The sequence below is a fragment of the Trachurus japonicus genome, chromosome 11, assembly GCF_045865225.1.
Source record: "Trachurus japonicus isolate A0001 chromosome 11, Traja_1.0".
Lineage (NCBI taxonomy): Eukaryota > Metazoa > Chordata > Actinopteri > Carangiformes > Carangidae > Trachurus > Trachurus japonicus.
Genome location: NC_140917.1, coordinates 16,319,107 through 16,340,136, shown reverse-complemented (window position 1 = coordinate 16,340,136; position 21,030 = coordinate 16,319,107). Strand labels below are relative to the sequence as shown.

Below are 21,030 nucleotides of genomic sequence, written 5' to 3'. Positions count from 1 at the left end.
AGGAAACTGTGCCATTGTTAGCCATCGTTTTCATATGCTGTTAGTTTATTTCAGCGATAACCGGAGGCACTAGGGCAACTGTGGCAGCTTGACAGTTACAGACAGCAATAAAACAGTGGGAACAAGTTTGAGACAACACGAACACGTATCGACAACACAGCAGCTTGTTTGTCATTCATGTAGGAGGAGCTGGGAGATGCCTCTCTCCTCCGCTCTTTTTCCCACGAGACCAAAATAGGTCACACAGCTGTTTCGGTGGGCACCACTTGTCAGGAGAAAATTGCATAAAATTGTGTTAACTCCGACTACAGTGACTCAACTTGGACCTTAAGAACACTTACTGCACTGTCTCAGTCGCCAAGGAAAACTCATCCCTGTGCTGTGCATCTGGGATGCCTCGACCCTAAGTGATGTGTAGCAGTGCATACAGCTACGGCGTTCTCGATTCAGCCACAAGCAATCCTTCATTCTTGGCACCGAGGTCCCAAAGTGTGCATGCCTTACCACGTCTGGAGTGATATTTAATTGGAGGAATAACAAAAGGCTTGTTGTCTCTCCTCCACTGGAAATTACCACTGTAATTCTGCCCCCCCACCAAACGAATCAGTGTCCTCTTCCTCCAGTACAATTATGCATGCAGAGTCATAGTTATGACGGAGTATCCTTTTCTGTGTTTTACAAAGTCGGGATGCCCCCCTGGTGATATCTTTATTCGGCATGGTTGCTCATTAGATTGCGTGGATCATTAAGGGCTGCTACATCAAACAAGTGCTCTCTGGGTTGCATGCACTGGGCTCATGCTCGTGTTGTCTGCGGTTCGGCTCAGCGTCTACAAAAAGAGACCTGATCTGACAGTGGGTCTTTTGAAGCAGTCTTTTATTTTCCATTGTGGAGTCTGTGAACAATTAATATTATAACTGAAAGTAATACAATGACATTTGTTCACAGTACTAAGAATGGCTGTGATTGTTGTTTATCAGCCCATCCAAGCAACTGTGGAAAAAGCCTTTAATAGCTGAAATTGCTGTTTACACCGAGACGTTCACTGAGCAACCTGGGATGTTTGGCAGGCACTTTTGTCAAGAGTTGGCAACGTATTCTGTCAAACTAGTTCAGTCAGGTTAAATAACATTTAAATGGTGCCTAATATGAGACCTAAAAGAAATTGTATACAGAGGATATTTGTGCAGTTTAGGCTTAGACTATCTTCTGTTTCTCTCTAAAGAATAGACATAATATTAGGAAGTGGACCACACATTCAGCAGATTTTTACATTCACAGGTAAGCTCTGTTGCCACATTACATTATATGACTGAGATAACTAGCTGTCTGTCTTCCCTGAAGATAATGGAGAGTGTTTTTCTATTTCAGACCCCCCCACCTCCAGTTTGTTTATTGTCCATGCTTGCAGACAAGAAAGAGAGGGAGACATTGTGGCTAGAAAGCTAATGTTTGCACATACAGATTTGTTTGGCGTAGGCGGCTGTCTGGCTGTCAGTCACTGTCACTGTCACGCTGATGATGGAGGACTTGGGGCTCTCACTTTATGGAAAGTCGGTTTAAAATAAGATGTTTTGATTGGCTCGATACAGAGAGGTTCTTTATGGACACAGCTGGATAGAAATGGCATGAGGACTGTTTTATGCACCGACGAGATTCTATTTCTGCCTTATTTGCTCATTCCCGTCTTTACAGCACACACGGGACAATATATTATACATAATAGCTCTGTATGCTTGGACTATTAAACTGCATTGAATTTATTTTTTGTTATATTAATAAGGTGTAAGGTCAAACCAAAATAATCCTGTATTTAATGAACAAACCACAACACAGTATGCATGCAGGTGTGTGAATGACTTTTCCTAAACATCTAATTTATGAAGTAATGCATAGTGTATCTCGCTCGTTAAAATTAGAATAACTTCATTAAAAGATAGTTCAGCAAATAGCCTTTCCTGTGGTTGAGGTCTTGTAGGTATTTTTATACTCGGCTGTTGATTGTACTGCAGGACAATGCAGAGCAGTGAGGCACGTTTGAGTCTCAGAGACATGTTGCTCTATTTGGAGAGCAGGGTGTCCTTCCCTCGAATGTTAATTCTGAATTAACAGGCTGGATTAACAAGATCCTCATTTTCATAAGTAAAAAATAAATAAATAATTGCTTATACCCCAGGCTAGCTAGTTAGTAGGGTAGCTACAGTAGGTAGCACAGATTCTGTGTGTCTGTACTCTCTATGCACTGAAGAGGCTAAAAGATTTGGGAATTTACTTCCTCAAAGACCCCCCTGTGGAGGAACGAAACATTGCTTTGTCACCACTATAGAGAAAAGGGGACAGGGGAAAGAAAGAAGCACTCTCCTCTGTTCCCTTCCACTTTCTCATATAGCCATAGAATATGAAACAGCAGAGGCAGCTATGTGTTTGGAAATAATGATGAAGGAGCTGCAGTGGTACAGAAGATGGTGTATAATTACTCAGCCCTGGCAGTAAATTGTGACCCCTCAGGATTTGGGAACCACAGTGGCAAGTCCATTCATGCAGATATGGCAGCTTTGGGGCAGCAGTAAGTTGTGTTATGATGTAGGCGCACTGACTTAATGATTGTTAAGCTAGCAGAGAGAGCTTGTGTAAAATGCTCAGTACCTTCTTCACTGGAGTGTTATTGAGCGCCGTTGCACTGATGTTTAAGCCAATGAGGCATAAATGTCTTACCGGCTTTCTCTGCTGTCTCTTAGTGGCTCTACAGCTCATAGCAGAGCCATTATGCTCACAAGGCAGAGCAATAACAACTTCTGTCCAGGGGAAGGAGTTGTGTGTAGACAACGTAACTGCACAGCTGTGTGTTTCAGCATCCAGTTTTATGGTTTTAATTTCTGCCCATTGTGGGGTCTTAATAGAGCTTTTTTTCCCCTTTCTCCCAGTTCCCTGCTTTACTGCAGCAGGTGGATGTTTGGCTGAAGATAAGATGATTTTTTAAGCTGTAGATGGCTGTGGGCAGCTGCCCTCAGTTTACCCTCACTGCAGGATTTTAAGCCTAGAGCCTTGCAGTGGTGGATTTAGTATATTTAGTGTGTAGCTCCAAAATGTACTGGTCTTTCTAAGCATTACAGCCTCCGAGTTGAGTTCCTCCACATCTGCAGTGAGGATATGCCGGTGCCAGCCCAGGGAAATCATCAGGAGTTGCACATTTCTGTTTATTTCCAATGCACCTTGTCGATGATTTAAATGTAAACCCGTCTGGTTCTTTTTCCACATGGTGATAAAGTGTTCAGACGTGTTCCTTTGTAAATGTTTTCAATAGAGATCTTAGCCTGTAATGATTTGGCCTGTAATTATTGCTGCTGCTTTTTTCTTGGTGTTTGTGTTTGTAATATCCAATTGATTAGCCGCCCGTTATGACAGCAAAGCTCTTTGTATGCCAATAATTACTCCCCATGTCTGGGACTCGCTGCTGCCTGCTGTTTCTGCATGGCTCTCCCGGTGCCTCCCCTATTTTTGGTCGATGGTAACAGTGGGTTTTGATAAAAGAGAAGCCTCTGCCCCAGTGGACTCTTTGGCTAAATGTGGAACTGGCATGCCTTTTATCCATTTCCTTTGATTCACACATCGCAGTTTGAAATTCAGCGACTCTCGCTTTCGGGAACGTCACATTTCTTATCCCCCTCCTTACCTTTTAAACCGACTCAAAGTACAAATCTTCAGTTGCCTTTGAATCGCTCTCCTTTCAAAGACATTTAGCATAGTTGTAAATTCAGCATTGTTTATAGCTTGGCCTATAGCTGCAGCAGCACTGAACAAAGAGTTTAGGGCGGAGAATATGTTGCCTGAGGAACTGGTTTGGAAAATGTGGCTGAAGACTCCCCTTCTTGCTACTTAGGAGCAAAGTGATCGCATCATCTTTTAAGCTAATATGTTAAACTTGCTAGAAAACAGCAGCACCGAACAAAATTCCCATTCATGTAGAGTTGTGTCTCTCACCACCCTGGAATATAAATTCAGTCATTTTAGCTCTGTGTTGGTCTCTACCAAATCCAGAGGTGCTGTGTCTGGCTGTGGTTTTCGGTGCTGGGTAGTGTACAGTGAGTTTTGCAAGGCTTTTCAACGACTTCAGCTGCCTGCTGCTTCTGAAAACGACTCATGAGCCAAAACAGTGAAGTTGTGACTGGACAGCAAAACACCAAACTGAAACTCACTGCAGGGCTATGCGATGGGATCGGTGGTTTCAGGTGTTAGTTTTGTCACTCAGCGACTCCTTTTCACATGTTCTCTTCCTTTGTATATTGCTATTTGAAAAAAAAAAAAAAAAAAAACTTTATCATGAAGCCATCAATTACAGCCACTTCAAGAGTCAAGTCCTCCTTGACACACCCACACGGCGTCTCAGGCACAGCGACTTAAATCATAGTTGACTTCATTTCTTTCATTGCCCTTAAAACATCTGCGTTTGATGTGTTTAATTTAAGCGAAAAACATTCGGCTGAGCATATTTGATGGTATCAGGCCTCTGCAGATAATTGCTTTCCATCTCAAGGAGTCTAAATACGTTTTATGCCTGCAGAAATTTAAATTGTATCAATTTCTCATAAGTTCTGACCATAAATTAAATCAGCAGTGAAAATCACCTGGGTCTTCTATTTTTGAAAGGGCTCCGGCTGCTTTAACGTTTATTAATGGAAATGGTTTCCTACCTTTTACATCATTGTCCACCCACCAGTGCTCAGCCCAAGATTACACAGCCTTTAGTATTGACCCTTTCTCCCCTACATGTCCCCTGCCATCTTAAATTATTCTCACATATTTAACACCGGGCTGCTCGCATTTGCTCTCTCATAATTTGGACTGTTTTGAAGTGGATTGCAGCGCACAAGAAACAGACAATGTTGTAGTGGCTTTCACCATCAGACCCGTTTCTTTTGATGGTGATTATGAATTCAGCGGCCTTCACAGTACACTCCCCACATTTCTGTTAGCGACACTCATCTTTGTGCTTGCTCTTAATCTCCTGCGGTAAGAACCACGCTTCAAATTTTCCATCTGGCGTCCACGGCAGTGTGCAGGAACTGTCACAGAAACATCTGTTGCAATTGAAGTCCACTCATCAGTTGTCAACACAACATATTCATCTGTCAGGATCTTTCAAAGCTTTCCTTTGGAGTCGTCATATGCGATTATGGAGGGCTTCATGTCTCCAAACTGTAGTATTTTGCTCAATATCATGGACTCATCCCATAAATCTTACTCTCTGTGAAATATTAATAGGCTGCATGTTTTTTTTTGCAAATGAAATGCTCCCATTCATCAGTTGTATCAGTTAGTAAACAGCTGACAGTTTGTTTTTTAATGTGTGCCGAATGTCATTTAAAAAATCTCAGCTCTGCAAGCAGGCATGCATTTGAAAGCTCGTTATAATAGTTATGGAGTGGCATCTTATTTTCTTTTTGCAAATAATACAGGCAACAGCATCTTTCTGACTTTAACTTTTTACTGCTGACCCAAATTCATGTAGTATATTAGCAGCAGTGTTCAGTGCTGTAGGTGAAGTCACCTTGACTATTACTGGAGTGGATTCAAGTACTGTATGTGATTTGCTTATTTTCCAACACTCTCTTGTCCTGTCCATGTAGAGCCGTGAATGTTCTTTGCAGACGGGAAGCTAAGGTGTGTGTGGGGAATTCAAAGTATTTCAGCCTGCACCAGGAGAGAAGCAGCTTAATCTTTAAAAAGATGATCAGTTTGCTTTGAACTGTTGTATTTTTGCAGCGATGCGGTGGAGTATTAACTCTTGTAAATGTGGCTTTTTGAAGATTGATCAAGGCTAATGTCAATTAAAGCTTCTCTCTTTGGTAGGTTGCTGTTTATATTTTACACAGCACCTACTTAATTGGGGTACAGGAGTGTAAAGGGAGGCTGCCCCATCTTGTTATACCCCCCATCTTACCTGAGAACGCTTTCTGAACAGTAATTGTTGTGGCGTTAAAGCAGCGCTCGCTGGGCTTCAGATTTCTCATCTTTGTTCTGTAATTACCAATCAATACCACCTTAGCCGTACTTGCTTAATTGTATGCCACATGGCCACCTCTGTGCATTGTTATCGAACACAGAAAGCACACTTAGCCTACCTAATGGTTCTGTCATTGATGGATTTCCCACACATCAGCCTACAGTTTTACAAGTGCAAATCATCTCGACCTCTGCTATTACCACTGACCTGCAGTAAGTGTGTTCCCTTTTTTTTTTATTACAACCTATTTTCAGGATGCTTTTAAAAAGTGAAGCTTTTCATACTCATCATACTCTTAGATACTTTTAAGAAAATGGACCTTAATTTTCTTTCTCTGTTCTCTATTACATACTAATGACCAAAAAAACTGTGCTGCTTGTACAGTGAATGTATATTTCATGGCAATCCAGGCTGTGGATGTCAAGGCATTTGAGTGGGAACCTACAAGAAACATCAATGAATCACAATTCACCAGAATCCATCATGGATGGAAGTCTTTGTACATTTTTTAATAGAAAACCCATCAGATAGCTATAGTCAAATATTTCAGTGACATTGATATTTGGCAGTTTAAAAATCTTCTGACGACACTTTGGATGAAGGTAACAGAAGCAGACAGTGTTGCCTAAAAAGATGAGTCACTCCACACAGTAAAACGAGGCCATTTCTCACGTCTTCCTCCGGCGCCATTCCTGCATAAGAAGTAAATACATTTTGGTTGCAGGTTTGTCTCAGTTGGCCTCATTGGACTCAGCTGACCGGACACATTCTTCTTCTTCCTCCTATCATGGAGAGACAATGGATCACAGTGAGCAACTGCTTTGTTTAGATCACAGGACCCTTTGTAGCTGTTCAGTCGAAAATACAGGAAGCTATGGAGTGTGAAATGATTTCATTGTCCCAAACCCTTTCTTGAAACTTCTTAATAAACCTCCATAACCCTGTACCCTTCACTGGCTGTAGGTTAAACGCTCCCCATTTTCTCTTTCGCCAAAGTTTTGTAAATATTTGTTTAAACTTCTGTGATTTGCTGCCGAACAATCCGTACAGGGTCGTGCTTTTTCTGGTGGAGCTCGCTTAGCCATATCTACCAATGTGAAAATAAGAGAAAAGTACATTTAATGTACAGCCTACATATACTTTGGATTGTTTTTTTCACTCAGTATATGACTTAATCACTCACTTCTGATTATGAAATGAAGTGGATAAAATTGTACACTCATGGTTTAAGCTTGCTCTGTAGATCTGCTCCTACTGCATGCATAATCGCTGTGCATTCTTGACCCCGTTTGGATAATTTATTATTCAATGCTTCTCTGCGCCTGCTTATAGCTTGTGTAAGCATCTTGTCTAGCTTGGCTAAGGAAATGGCCTAATTTAAAATCGATTGTTCTATTAGACCCACAAGCCATTATTCGTACCTGCTATTGTGACAGGTATCGCCAAGCCATTTTTTGCACAGGTGTGAATGAGAGCCTTTGTGTCTGTGAAAACATAATTAGGATGTCAATAGCAGCGACTCCACTTCTCTATAAATCTGATGTCAGGAAAGTGTAGAGCTCATTGGCAAATTGCCTTCATAAAACTCCACCTGAGTGTTTTTACACAAAAAGCACCACTTTCCGAGAGTAAACAAAAACCTTGAGCCACAAGCGCCTCTTCTATGTTTGCTGTTACAGTAAAGGATGCAGCATAAACACATTTTGCAGAACAACACCGAGGCACAAGTCTTTATCAGGCCGTGCTTCATTTCAGAGCTCAGTTACTCTGCTGCTCCCAACAGCCTTTTGTTCGCAGCCCAAACTGTTTTATGTGCGAGTCTCTACCTTTGACTGTCAAATGTGGAGGTATTGGCACAAATAAACAATAGCAGTTTATAGCTATTCAGTGTCTAATGGTCCAGTAGAGCTGGAGCACAATAATATGTATTGAAGTTATTCCCTGAGGCAAGCCAGTGTTTGTGCCATTATGTCTCTTTATGTCAAGACGCATTGCCATTTCCAATTTTTATTCATTAGTTTCAACAGGCATTGGTTTGGCTGTTTGCATATTGAAACAATGGTCTTACACCCCATCCAGGCACGAAAAACAGAAACCATCTGGTTGCGTTACTGCTGCCAGCTGGTTCATCCTCAAAAGTTTAGATTAGACGAGCATTTTTGTCAATTAAATGTTAAACACTGTTCAAAATACATATTTAATCAGTTCAACACTGTGATGGAAATTTCCATGTTGATTGTTCATTGTGTTATCTTGCAGGGTTTTCAATATGTCCCACATATTATCTGTTTTGTGTTAATGAAGCCCCCGTTTTCATTAAATTTTGAATGACTAGTCGCTGTACACACTGCACCAATTTGCTGCTCAAGGGATAGTACAGTATAGAAAGTTATGTGCTACCATTGTGATATGTTGCTTGAGGTTCTAGAGGATGTTTCACATCTCATCCAGAAGGGATTTTCATTTCAGTTCAGAGGCTACAAGGTCTTCAAGACTCTCAAGAATGTCCATTTTCCATTTGCATTCATGAAGCTCACGCCAAGGGTTGGATGACTAAGAATTACCAGTCTTCTTTGGACAAACAAATACGAAATCATGATTCTGTACTGCATCCTGAACTAAGGCAGACTTGTTGCTGTTAGACTTTCTTGTAACTGAAACAATCATGATAAAGATGGCTGCTGATATTTCTAAGGAGGAAAATTAGTACCTTGTTGTATTGCTGTGTTCATGAAAGCCAGCCACTATAGTTTCCCACAGGCCAAGATGATGTATTTAAATGGCTCGTTTTATTCACCAAACGGACTGTAACACAAACATACTCCGTATGCAGTCAGATAAGAGAAGCAGAAGAAAATTGCCTCATCTGACAAACTTTAACCAGCAAACCTTTGGATTTTACTTTACTAGAGAAATTATTTGAACAATTGAAATGATCATTAAAATTATGGCCTTTTTCTCCTCAAAAAATGAGAACACGCACACTCAAGATTTAATTGGAAGAATGCTCATTGCAGTGTCAGCAAGTGTTCACACAGTGAAATTAAGATAATTATATTTCTGCCTGTTTAAGATTTTTGGAAATGCTTGACCTGGCAGACTAATCAGCTCTGTATTTGGTGTTTAACTCCAAATGATTTTGTTTATTTGTTTTTTTCTACTCTTGATTGTGTAAACAATTGTACATCATTTCAGACAGTGCCTCATTGAACCTACTGCATATTCAGGCAGGTCAGTAATTACATCTGATGCTTAATTGCATATTTAGCAAGTCACATCTTGTCGCATGTGCACAGTATTCCCATCACACATCCACAGGATGCAGTTATCTTGCACCCGCACACACCTCCACCTTTTTAAACAAAATGATGCAGCACCTAGATAATATGCCAGGATGCCTCTTCTTGTCAGGTGGTGGCAGCCATGCTGGACACTCAGCACTATTACAGCTCTGGCAGCCGTCCAGTGAGCCAGTTAGTGTGACCCAGTCCACCAGCATGGAGGTATTAGTTTTGGGGCAGGAGCAGAAAGTGTGCAGTGTGGGACTGAAAACTAACTGTTGTTGCAGTTCTCAGGTAATCCAAGCAGAAAATCCTGTTGTGACTTTAAACTGGGAAATATTATAGGCTGCAGATAGTTGTAATCCTCTTGTCTAAGTGCTTGTAAAACAGTAACAGCAAGGAGAGGCGCTTAATCAGAAGACCAGATTTACACATGGAGCCACAAGAACATCTACCGGTTCAACAAACAGTCCTCCAAACGGATTATGCTTGTTTATGTTTGGTCTCAGTGCCCATAAATTAGACACTAAATCCATCAGATACTGGATAAGTTTCGACTAATTAACATGACCTTTCCAGTTCTTCTGCTCATTTGCTATGTTGTAGTTACAAGATCCAGCGTTAATTTATTAATGGCAACCATATGCATTCACTATTTAATGAAATATCATTGGTCTTGTTCTTACCTCATACTGTTTTGTACCTATTACTGTTCACAGTGTTGGCCACAAACATCCCCCACGCTCTTTTAACAACATAGTGGGTGGTTTAAGTGGCGAACCCTTTAATGAGGTGTCATGTGTTGAGCTCCTTTTGATTATCGACCTTCGCAGCCCTTTTGAAAAACACAGAAAAAAAAGACACCTTGAAGATGATCATCATCAAACCTGTCCAGCAGATGGGCGTTGCATTGTGTGAACCTTACGTTGTTTTCGCCCCATTTGCCGGCTCTCATAGTCATATTATGTAGGTTACTCATTCAGAATTTGAACAGAGTTGGCTAATTAGTCAACATGGTGATTATACCCCTGGAACCAAAAGTCCATTTAGACGTTCACCATCGAGAAGCAATGATGCATCTGATTATGTAGTCCGGACAGAATGAGGCATTACTGGCTTGTAAACAGCAATAGAGCCCACTTAGTCATGCTGATGATGACGGCCCCATCTCAACAGGAAACTAGTGAAATGGACCTTAATTAAAATGAATTATGATGTCTGCAGGGGGCCCTGAGTGATCTAAAGTGCACAATATGCCACTCCTAATTTTCCTTTTTGCTTTGAGATATTATCCGAGGAGTTGATTATAGGGACTCGTTTTTCCTTTCATCTTCCTCGCTATTAATCCAGGATTGTTTTTTTTATGGTGTTGGGGCTTTGCTGCTTAGCTTGAAGTTCAACTGCCAGTGGTTGGAGGTGCTAGTGACATCTCTAGTCATCATGTGCTCCGTCGCCTGAGACCATATTGGCAGCTATGCATTAAATTGCTAATGTGCCTGGCAGAGCTACATTATCCGGCCCATCAAAGTGACAAGGGCAGGGATAAAGCACTCTGCTTGGCCGTCCACGAGATCATTGGAAAATGGGTTTTGTGGATAAGGCTTGGCAGCGTGCAGAGTTGTCTTTTAGAACGTTTTCTTTGAATTTGCTTTGTTTCTGCCTGGTCGATTTGACAGGTGCAGAACAATGAGGCAGAAGCGGCGGGGCCAGTTCCACCTGCATTGGAAGTCCCACTGTGGTAGAGCTCTCTCACACCCGGCTGCCTCTGTAGCACTGCACTTTGTACCATTGTGGCTCTTTGCATACCTCAATGTGTGAGGAAATAGACTCACACACTGAGAGGAAAATCATTATCTGGGCCGCTTTTTTTAATGAAAAAATATTTAAGTGCAGTTTGATTTGCTGATGCAAGTTATGCAAGGTCATTTTAGTTGTAATGGACATGAATGAATCTTTAATGGCTCGCTTAATTTAAGATGAATCTTATTATGTGTAACTGAAACTGAGATACAAGTACATTTATAGCAGTGTGACTCTTGTGTTCCAGCTTCACTAATCTGGCCTCCCACCCATATTCAGCCCCTCAGGTTGTTGCATGATGTGATATGATTGCCTTCGGAGCCACAGAGATAAACACTCATGTCAGCTCCTCAATAGCTTTTCAAGATCACTTGAAGCGGCGCTGTGCCTGTTACACTTTTCTGTTATTTTCATCATGTTTTCATCCGAGGCGTAGAGAATGATGAAACGATGCAAGGCTGAACATGGTGATGACTGTCAGCCATCGGCCGTGGACGACGGCTGAAGTGGGGATTAAAGAGATGGGAAATGGTGACCGTGGAGTGAGTTATAGGGAAATTGGATCCTTTTTTTAAAAATCAAAAATGGCATGAAGTTAAATACAAGAGACGAGCTCTCATTATTGACTTTGAATTGACTCGCCACCTCGTGCCGTCCAGAAACGAGCAGTTGAGACGGGAGGCCCTGCATGAAGGAGAAGAGTTCCAGCTTCACGTCTGAAGTGGAGGCGGTAGAACACCAGACAACGTGATGATTAATGAGCTGCCAGCAATTTTAAACACAACGTCCCAGGGCTGGACAATTAATGGAATTTTAATCGTGATTTCGATTTTTGGATCCAAACGATCTCAAAACTTATACAATGGAAGAAAGATGATTATTTAGTCATTTTCCTAGACTATTGCTGTTTTATTCTAACAGACACGCGCATGTGCGATTCCGTCCCCAAAGATGGGTAGGTAGAACAGATTCTCCAGTGTGGGAACACGAGGAGCAAAAACTTACACAGGGTTTTCTTTAAGATTATAAGACTTTGGGGCATCCGGTAAGTGTTTCTGCCCACTGCCCAAGACGGATGAACCTTCTACAAATGGATGATTGTTTGTCTTTCTACCCACATGTGTCAGTTAATTCTCAAAAGAAGATGTAGTGAGTCATTGTTGGCAGGTGAGGTAGTTAGTTAGCTACTATGACCTGTTGTTGCTGGTTCATAAAAGATGCACCCCCCCCCCCCCATATGTACATAATTGTTTAAATAATCATGATTTCAATATTGACTACAGTAAGCGTGATATGATTTTTGCCATAACTGTCCAGCCCTACAACGTCCTAAACATGAGTGTTAGCGTCCCACACTCTAGCAGCTTTGTGACGAGTCTGCTGCTGCCTCTCCTCCAGTCTGACTTACTCATAGACACGCATACACACACACACACACACACACATAAACTGAAAAAGCGCCCACTGAATCTCAAGCTGTGTAGTAGATGGAAGTGAGGAAGGGCTGTTGATTTGGTTTGGGGCTGTTGACAGACTTGTTTCCTGTGCCTTTTTTGGAGGCCCCACTTTTTTCTGCCTGTATGTCTGTGTTGACACTCATCCAGGCATAATGAACATACCAGCAGCCTTAATTCCTACCTCAGTAACATTTATTTGCTCCTAATTACCTCTACCAAACAAGTTTCATTTCACTGGTTGTGTGTCAGGGTAGTAGAGGAATATAACACCACTGATCATATTTGCAGTGCACATCCGGAGTCTGATACAAATCCAGTATGTTTTCTTGACTTATTTATGGTATCTTTGCAAAATGTAGAACGTGTTCCCAGTGCTCTAATTAAGTGCTACAGCAACAATAGAAACTAATCTTGTAAATTACAATGATGCTTAGGGCTGGGTATCGCTACTAATTTACTGAATTGATTCGGTTCCGATTCAAAAGGTCCCGATCCGATTTGATTCAAGATTTTCACAGAACTAATGCTGCAAATTGCACATGTGTATTATTAAATACAATGCAAACAATGTTTACATTAAAAATGGACCCAAAAGCAGTTACAATAAGCACATTTATTTAACATGACCCACTCCAGAAGTAAACAATGCAGCTCTTCAGTACAGTTGCGGGTGATAATTATGCAATTAATGTGCACATTTCAGCAGTGAATGGACTCAACTATCAGGGATTTCCCTGGGTTTTTATGACAGCTGTACTTTCAGAATATTACTGTCAGGTGTTGTCCCTTCTCTATTAAATATAAAAGGAGGCTGAAAATCACAGGACATGTCTGTTATGTCCTGAAATGTGTGTTTCTCTTCTATAATACACATTCTACATCTCGGAGACGACGTCGTTCCACACACCACCTTTCAAATAGGGCAGAGCTCTGTGGTAAACAGTAGGAGAGACACAGCCCGAGGAAACCTGACACAACACAAGAGGAAGAAGCAGGTCGGTGGAGGTGTGTGTCGCACCGAATGCGTGCCGCTACGGCGCGCATGACACATGTCTACATTAAATGGGTTTGAGGGCGCAAGGATGCTACACACGCTTTAACCAAGGCGGCGGCCAAAATCACCCAGGTGGCCAACATTTGGGATCTCATATGGCACACACAAAAAGATCGATCTAAGGATTTTATGAATCGATATCGATGAAATGAAGATTGATATTAATCAGGAAATAGATTTTTTTAAACACAGCCCTAATGATGCTCTGTCTCTGTGTTTTGATGCTGATCCAGATTTAGATGAAGATAAACTGTCTAAATGTCAGAATACAACCGTAAACTCGGTTAAGATCATCAACAGCAACAACAACTGAGATTCTCCATCTTGCTATTGTTGCAGCACAACAGCTCTGAAAAAAAGCTGTTGAAAGATAAACAGAAAAATGTAGGTCTAAATGGGAATCCCATGTGTCTATATGGTTTTGTGTTGTTTGGTACCATCTTAAGCTGCCGGTTGACGACAATGTTATACTTGATGTAAGATGCATCAAAGAGCCTTCCTGAAGTGCTGATCATTCACAGACGAGGTTATTTCCCAACCTCTCTGATACTTACTGATCATCTCTATTAGAGGCAACCGCAAGAAGCAATTATCCGCAAGCAAACTGCTCCGCCTCGCTATAGCTTCCCCATACATGAAATGTCCTGTATGAGCCTATGAACATACCATAAAACAGCCCACATTAATGGGCTGTGTAACGAAGAAGGTGCCTCTGAAAATTTACTGAACGCTTGCCTCTTTCTCTCTGGCAGCAGCCCTCTCAACACTGTCAGCTCTTTCGTTCTGCTGCTTGACAGTGCTCCAACCCCCTCGGCTTAGCTCAGCTACAGAGTAAATCAAGGCCTGTTTGCAGTGATATTCCTTATATTTATTCTTAGGAGGGTTTTTTTTTTTTTCCTTGGTCGTTATTTCTCTATTCTAACATTAGACCCATTTTATGTTTTTGTCATCCCTGCGTGTGCCAGTGGGTTACAGTTGGAATAATCTGTATTGTAAGGGGGCTTTGTTCTGAAAAAATGCCACATTATGTGTAGGAGCCTTTTCAACTTTCTATTTTTTTTAACCAATGGCTGACCTGAGAGATGCTGGCATCAACACAAAGGCTCACACAGCGAATGCGGTCTTTATCGTCCCTTTTCTAACGAGCCAAAGTCTCTGGAGTTTACACATTATTCTGGTCTTCCAAAAATCTGGAAATAAAATAACCTTTTCTTCCCTAGAGTTTCATGCGTGTGTTTTTTTTTTCTGGCTCTGTCAGTAGCTATATTATTTAAATACGGTCTCTAAGTGGAAGTTGATGTTCTTATGTGTGCTCATTATTTCACCATATACCCAATATACTCAGCCATTCGTCTTCTCTCCTTCTGTTGCTTCAGGTTCAACTACAGATCAACACATCATCTCACCACAAATGGCTTCTATGAATTCCTCAACTGGTTTGATGAAAGGGCCTGGTACCCACTGGGAAGGATTGTTGGTGGCACAGTAAGTTGTTTCCACATTCAGTTGCAACACACAGAAATGTAATGTGATGGTTTGTTTAAATAAAATGCACTTGGGTATCACACTGCATGGTCTCTCCCTGAGGGCTTCCTACAAGGGAGCTGGAGAAGAAGCTCCAGCTGACTGATGAACCTCCGATTGAGGCGCAGTAGTGCTGCTTTCCCGGACACCGTCCCACTGGGCCTCTTGTAGTGGAGCACTTTGGGAATATGAGATTCTGAGGCCACTGACACAATACTTTCCTGCCATAATGAAAGCTGCGTATGTATTCACAGCGACACGTCAAAAACATGTTGGACTGCACCAGAGTTTTTCTCCTGACGACACTGCTGAGTCATAAAGAGTTTCCCATTCGGTCGTCTCAGATTGTGCTGCTACTTTTTGCTGATGATGCACAGTTGTTATATTAATCAGACTGTGGCCTCCTGACCTCTTCATACTATAAAGTGGCTCATATGAAGAAGTGGTTGGGGTGAGTGTTTGCTTTTCAGTCAGATTAATCCCTTCTATATAGGAGCAAGTGAAGAAATACCTCAGTAACTTTGTTACTTAGTGACATCTTGATGATTTAGAGTCTTGTTCACAAGTGAAGGTAAAAGGGAGTCTCAAATTGACAGGCAAGTGTCAGTAACTATGCCTAGGAAGGAAGCTAGTAGGCCTGAAGGCAAAACCGATCAATTGTTGAATCACAGCTCCCGCAGGTTTTTGTTTTGTTTTTTGTTTTTAAAAAAAAGAAAGCTAACTGGCATTCTGGGAATCTGATCAGGAAACTTCTGCACACCTTGGCATGGAGACAGTCAAGACTCTTCCACCTGGGAAAAGACCTGAAGCGGAGCCAGAACATCCTGAAGGGATTACACATGCTTTGGGATCCTTCGGGGAGACCTGGCTGGGAATAGGAAGGCTGGAGTTCTTTGACATTGTGACTCTGACCTAGTTGAAGAAAAAGGAGCGAAGGAAGGAAGACATTTTGTATTTATCACCTTGGCAGAAATGTTTCCAAATAACTATTCCTTTTCTATATATATGAGAATAATCAGTGCAACCTCACCAAACCAGCTGCATTCAGCACATCAGTAAGTACCGCAAGGCATCAAATTATGCATTGAATCATACTTAATCCTATTATGGGACCTACCTGCCCCTGACCCAGAAAAACAAACAACAATACATATCTGGATGTAGGCAATGTTATGGTGCAAGTATTTTACAACAAAATCATAATGGAGAAGAAGTCCCTTTTTATTAGTATTCATGAGCACAAGGGGATTATTCATAGATATTAATGTGTAATCAGTATTTATGTCCTCATCAGTGGCTAATGCAAGTAAATTGGAAGTAGATCTTCAGTGTGTTATGTGTATCCCCACTGCTGAATGTGCACTTCTGTAGCGTGGGGTTATCTGGGGTTAGACGCGGCGGTGCAGGGAGATACCATAGAGCCTCCTAAGCCGTTGCCGGGCAGCGTGGATTTAAGTCGCAATCCAGTAGCAACAGTGAGCTGTTAACTTGACAGATTCCCCCCGACTGCTGCGGCCTCCCTGTTTACCAGCAGCAAAGAGTGTTGTGAAACATTGACCCTCTTCTGTGAAAAATACAACATGCCGATTCTACGCAATTTATCTCCCACCCCCTCCCTCCTCTGTGCGTCTCTCCCCCCCCCAACCTCATCTTCTCAGCCCTGCGTCCTCTGAACAGTGAGGCCTGTGTGAGTAAAATACCTCTGGCCTATCCATCTCCCTCTCCTCTTTAACAACCACACCTGCCGTCTTTTCTCCCGCCCGAGCACCGCGGACCCTCTAGGGCTGCACTCTGAGCTATAATTGCCCTTGCTAATGATGCATCAGGACTACATAATCCAGGCCCTCAGTGCCAGATAAAATGTGGAAATGTCTCCCAACATGTTTCCATTATTGGGTCCAGCTGAGACAGTCGGACAGAGGTCTGGCACTCGATGCCTTTTTTAGCACAACTTCTTTCCATCTCCTTGTTTCTGTGGTGGTGTGTAAACTGATTGGAGAGCAACTCCTCTGCACAGCTGAGACAGCGGGGTGTGTTAATGCTGTGCATTGGTATTACTGTAGGTGCCGTTTTCATTGCAGCACCAAGCAGCAGATGGTTGAGGGCAGGAGATGCAGCTATGCCTACACGCTGGTGTTTGAATACTATATTCACTACTGATTAGGAGACCGAAGGCAGTGGAATCCAAAACTCATCCATCAGCATTCATCCGTCATAAGCAATTACCATCAGCTGCTGCTAATTGCATATGACAAGCCTGGTTTATAATAATGGATGTGCTAGTTGTGTTACAGTACATGGATACTTGGGTTAGGCCTTGTACCCAGAGGGTGGGAGCTGAAAGTTATGATGAGAATGGTAATCAGAGTTGGAAGGTGTAAAGTTTTAACTTAATTTTCATGACATTTGCAAGATTCCTGGGCTGCACGACACATGTAGTCTGCATACAAATAAGCCCACACGGCTCATATCCCTCTTCTGGAAACCTGCATTTGGGAAATCATGAATGTATAAGTAAAGACAACAAATGACTGCAGAATAATTTACACATGCTTCATGTGAAGCGGATCATAATGAGCTGTGCAGCAGATCTCCTCGACGCCTGTGAAGACTCTCAGCCGTCCTGACCAGGAAGAAACCTTTGGTACCAGATGTGAAACGTCAACCTCAAGCAAGTCCAATTGTCTTTTGTATAGAAATCTTTATAGAGCTCAAATTTAGTTCCTTTCAAAATGTTAATTTAATTTTCCATTTGAATGTTACTTTAAATATTTTAATTTCCTCAGCAGACTACCCGCAGGCTAGACCAATATGCAAATAGAAGCCATATGAGAGCTTACACTGTGCCACAGCTTGGGTTTTTGTATTAGGTAGGAAGACAAATGGCTGCTGTGGCGAGAGTCAGTGCAGTGTGTTCATCTCTTTCTAGCAGAACTGGTTTCTATCTGTGGAATGTAAATCTGTTGCTCCGAACATCCATAGGTGCCATAGGGTGTGACATTTATTTCAGTCTTTTATTGTCCTCTCATTGAAGCTTTAGGCAAAACAGTCCAACACTGTATTGAAAACACACAGTGCAACAATGTGCTGTCTCTTGAATACACCAAGCAGCACATATAAGGTCTAGCCAGTGTGATTTCTTTTGTCCTTGTCTTGGAAGTGTTAAGCTGAGCAGTTACAAAAAAAAAAAAAAAAACTGTGAGTGGAGCAGTCTCAGTGGGTATAATTTGAGAAGCGATTCTCTTGGTCAGGAAAGCGAAGCAATTATGGAGGTCATGTTGTCCTTGCAACATGTGTTATTATTTTGAGCAGTGTCAGTGGATGAATGTTTCCACACCAGTGCCACAAAGACAAGTTACTCTACACTGATTTTTATTCGACTTAAAAAAAAAAAAAGAAGTCTGACTCTGGTTGCTGAGGGATGATACGGTTGGAAAGCATTCGATTCAGCGAACGCACAGTCTACTGGAACAAATGCATCGCTTTACGTGTCACTTAACTGAAGTGATTCAACTGTCCTAAAGAAAGATGCACTGCAGCAGAATGGCCACAGTCTGACACCTCCACAAAGGTCACATCAGGTGAATTTTTTTCTTCTTCTTGAGTTTCCCTCGGGATGAATAAAAGTATCTACCTTCTTAGTTTTTCTTATTGTCTATAAACCCCATATAAAACTAAAATGAACAAGAACTCAAGTCAGGTACTGTGTGTGAGTGTGTAACCAAAGCCATTCTCTGCTGCAGAAGCCGTTCTAACAAACCAATGAACCTGTGTGACCTGCCTTTCTTTCATGACCGGGAGCATTGTTTTTTAATTTAGAGTCAATCCAATCCTCTGCCTTTCAGTCGTAAATACTCCAAATGGGTATTGAAAACGGTGCTTGATGAATTATCTAACACAATGTTTACTTAAAACTGCAGCGTTCAGCTGTTTGGGGAAATTACTGTGACTTAAAAAAACAAACAAAAAAACTACATATTTATGACAGTTTCTTAAGATTTATATCCAAACTAAGAACGAGTCGGCCCAAGGCTGACAGCAACAGAAAGGGTAGCAAAGTCAAAGTATTGAGAGCCAGACTAATGTGTTGTTGTTTTGGTTTTTTAAGTGGGATTAGTTAACAATGAGAAAAATAATTGAATTTGCCACTCTATTTTTTCTTTTTTACTTCTTGAAGAGGTTAAGTCTGCTGAAACCCACAGTGGACTTGGAAAAAGTTTATCACAAGTCAGTTTATACCGTATGGGGTTGACCGGCCTTTGAATAGCAGGTTGGTGGGTCATTCTGTCGACCACACTGAATGCAAATGTCTCCTATAACATGCAAATCCATGCAAAATAGGGAGCAATCCAGGAACAGATGCGTCGAGTAGATCTGACAGAACTGCTGCAGAGAGCTCACTGATGGATTCATGTCAATTTCAGGCTTTTACCTGATGTATCATTTGGTGAGTGGCTTGGGGCGAGACTGATTGCCAGAACAATTTGATGCCTTGCTCAGAGGCATCATGATGACGTTTCTGGAGTAACACAAAGCCACCCGCCCGTTTAAAGTGTGGGCTAATAGTCAAAATCCCACTTGTTTGCATGACTGAGCTAGATAATTTTCTCGGCATAAACAGGCTTTAGGGAAGAGGGCCATTTAGCTGACTCCCACACTGCATTTGAAATCACAAAATGCATGAGAGAGAGAGCTTTATTTGCATCAGGCCTGTGCTTTAGAAACATGCAGGGGTGTGGACAGGAGCTGGGTTCATCACACTCTCTCACAGCCCATAAAAGCAGTCATAATCTACGGCCTTTGTCTAAACTTTAAAATAGGTCATGAATTACAAACTTCTGCCCCCTCTTTGTTTTTACCTGTCTTGACATTTTACCAGTGTCAGTCTGCCTCCACATGCGGTGTGGTCTGTGACCCCTCCAGCTGCAGGTGGAATTCATAAAACCACCTTTGCTCTATGTGAGAGCAGTGACCGAGGCTCTTGTCTGTTACATTCAACCTTTTACCCACATGCACTTTGTTTAACGGTGCCTTTCTCTCCTTTCCAACCTCTAGCTCACTTTTCTCTCTCTCTCTGGCCACTCTTCCTCTTTATCTTTCATCATCTCTCCTCTATTCTCCCCTGCCTGTGCCTTTCTCTAATGTCTGGCTGTTGTTTCTCACGTCCATTCTTCCTTTATCCTTACCGTCACCCTCCTTCCTTTTTATTCAGAATCATGCTGACAGTCCTCATTAATTGTGTATGATAGCATTAAGTCTCTAAGCACTCAGATGGGTCACACTGTTTGGAAGACAGACGGGCCGATATCAGTTAATGTGACAGTTGAGTGCCTTTCTGCCTCGACCAGTCCTGCTGCCCTCTGTCTTTTTATTTCCCTTTTCCCTCCACCCCCCCACCCCCGTCAGAAGACGACTGTCCGCTGCTCTTTCTCCTGAGCCACAGATAAGGAAGGAAGCCTTCACTAATGTGACAGTCTATAAAAACAGCGCTGTCGAGCCAATAAACCAACCGTAGTTGCAGTAAGGACAATGAGTCAAGTGCTTTTTTTTTTTTTGGTAACAGCCTTTGTCAGTTTTAGCTGATCGTATTATCATAATGAACAAGCTAATGCAAGTTTTATAAAATAGTGTTGATAAGATTTGTATCCATTAAAACTAAAGTCAATGCAAAATGTACCTTGCCATGATGAACAGTCGTCTCTGTAACGTTTTGGGGACCACGGCCTACCACCAAGTTCAGAATGGCTAATAATTACAACAGTGGTTTTCTAAATGGCAGGATACTGCTCCATTAGACAGAGTCCAATCCTCAGAGCCAAGAGGCAAGACGTGGTTGATTTTCATTGAAATAGATTGGGTGAAGAGGCTCAGGTCTCCTAGGCACTGGCTAATTAGAGACGCCAAGACCTG

The 21,030-nt window shown here is 41.9% G+C and overlaps 1 protein-coding gene across 1 annotated transcript in view; it reads left to right on the top strand.

Annotated features, from left to right (window-relative positions):
- Nucleotides 1–21,030, top strand: part of stt3b (STT3 oligosaccharyltransferase complex catalytic subunit B) — a 78,781-nt gene that overhangs the window by 22,023 nt on the left and 35,728 nt on the right. The window contains exon 2 of the mRNA XM_085791292.1: nucleotides 14,973–15,081. Within this exon, the coding sequence (XP_085647418.1) occupies nucleotides 14,973–15,081 (109 nt within the window). The remainder of the gene's footprint in view (nucleotides 1–14,972; nucleotides 15,082–21,030) is intronic.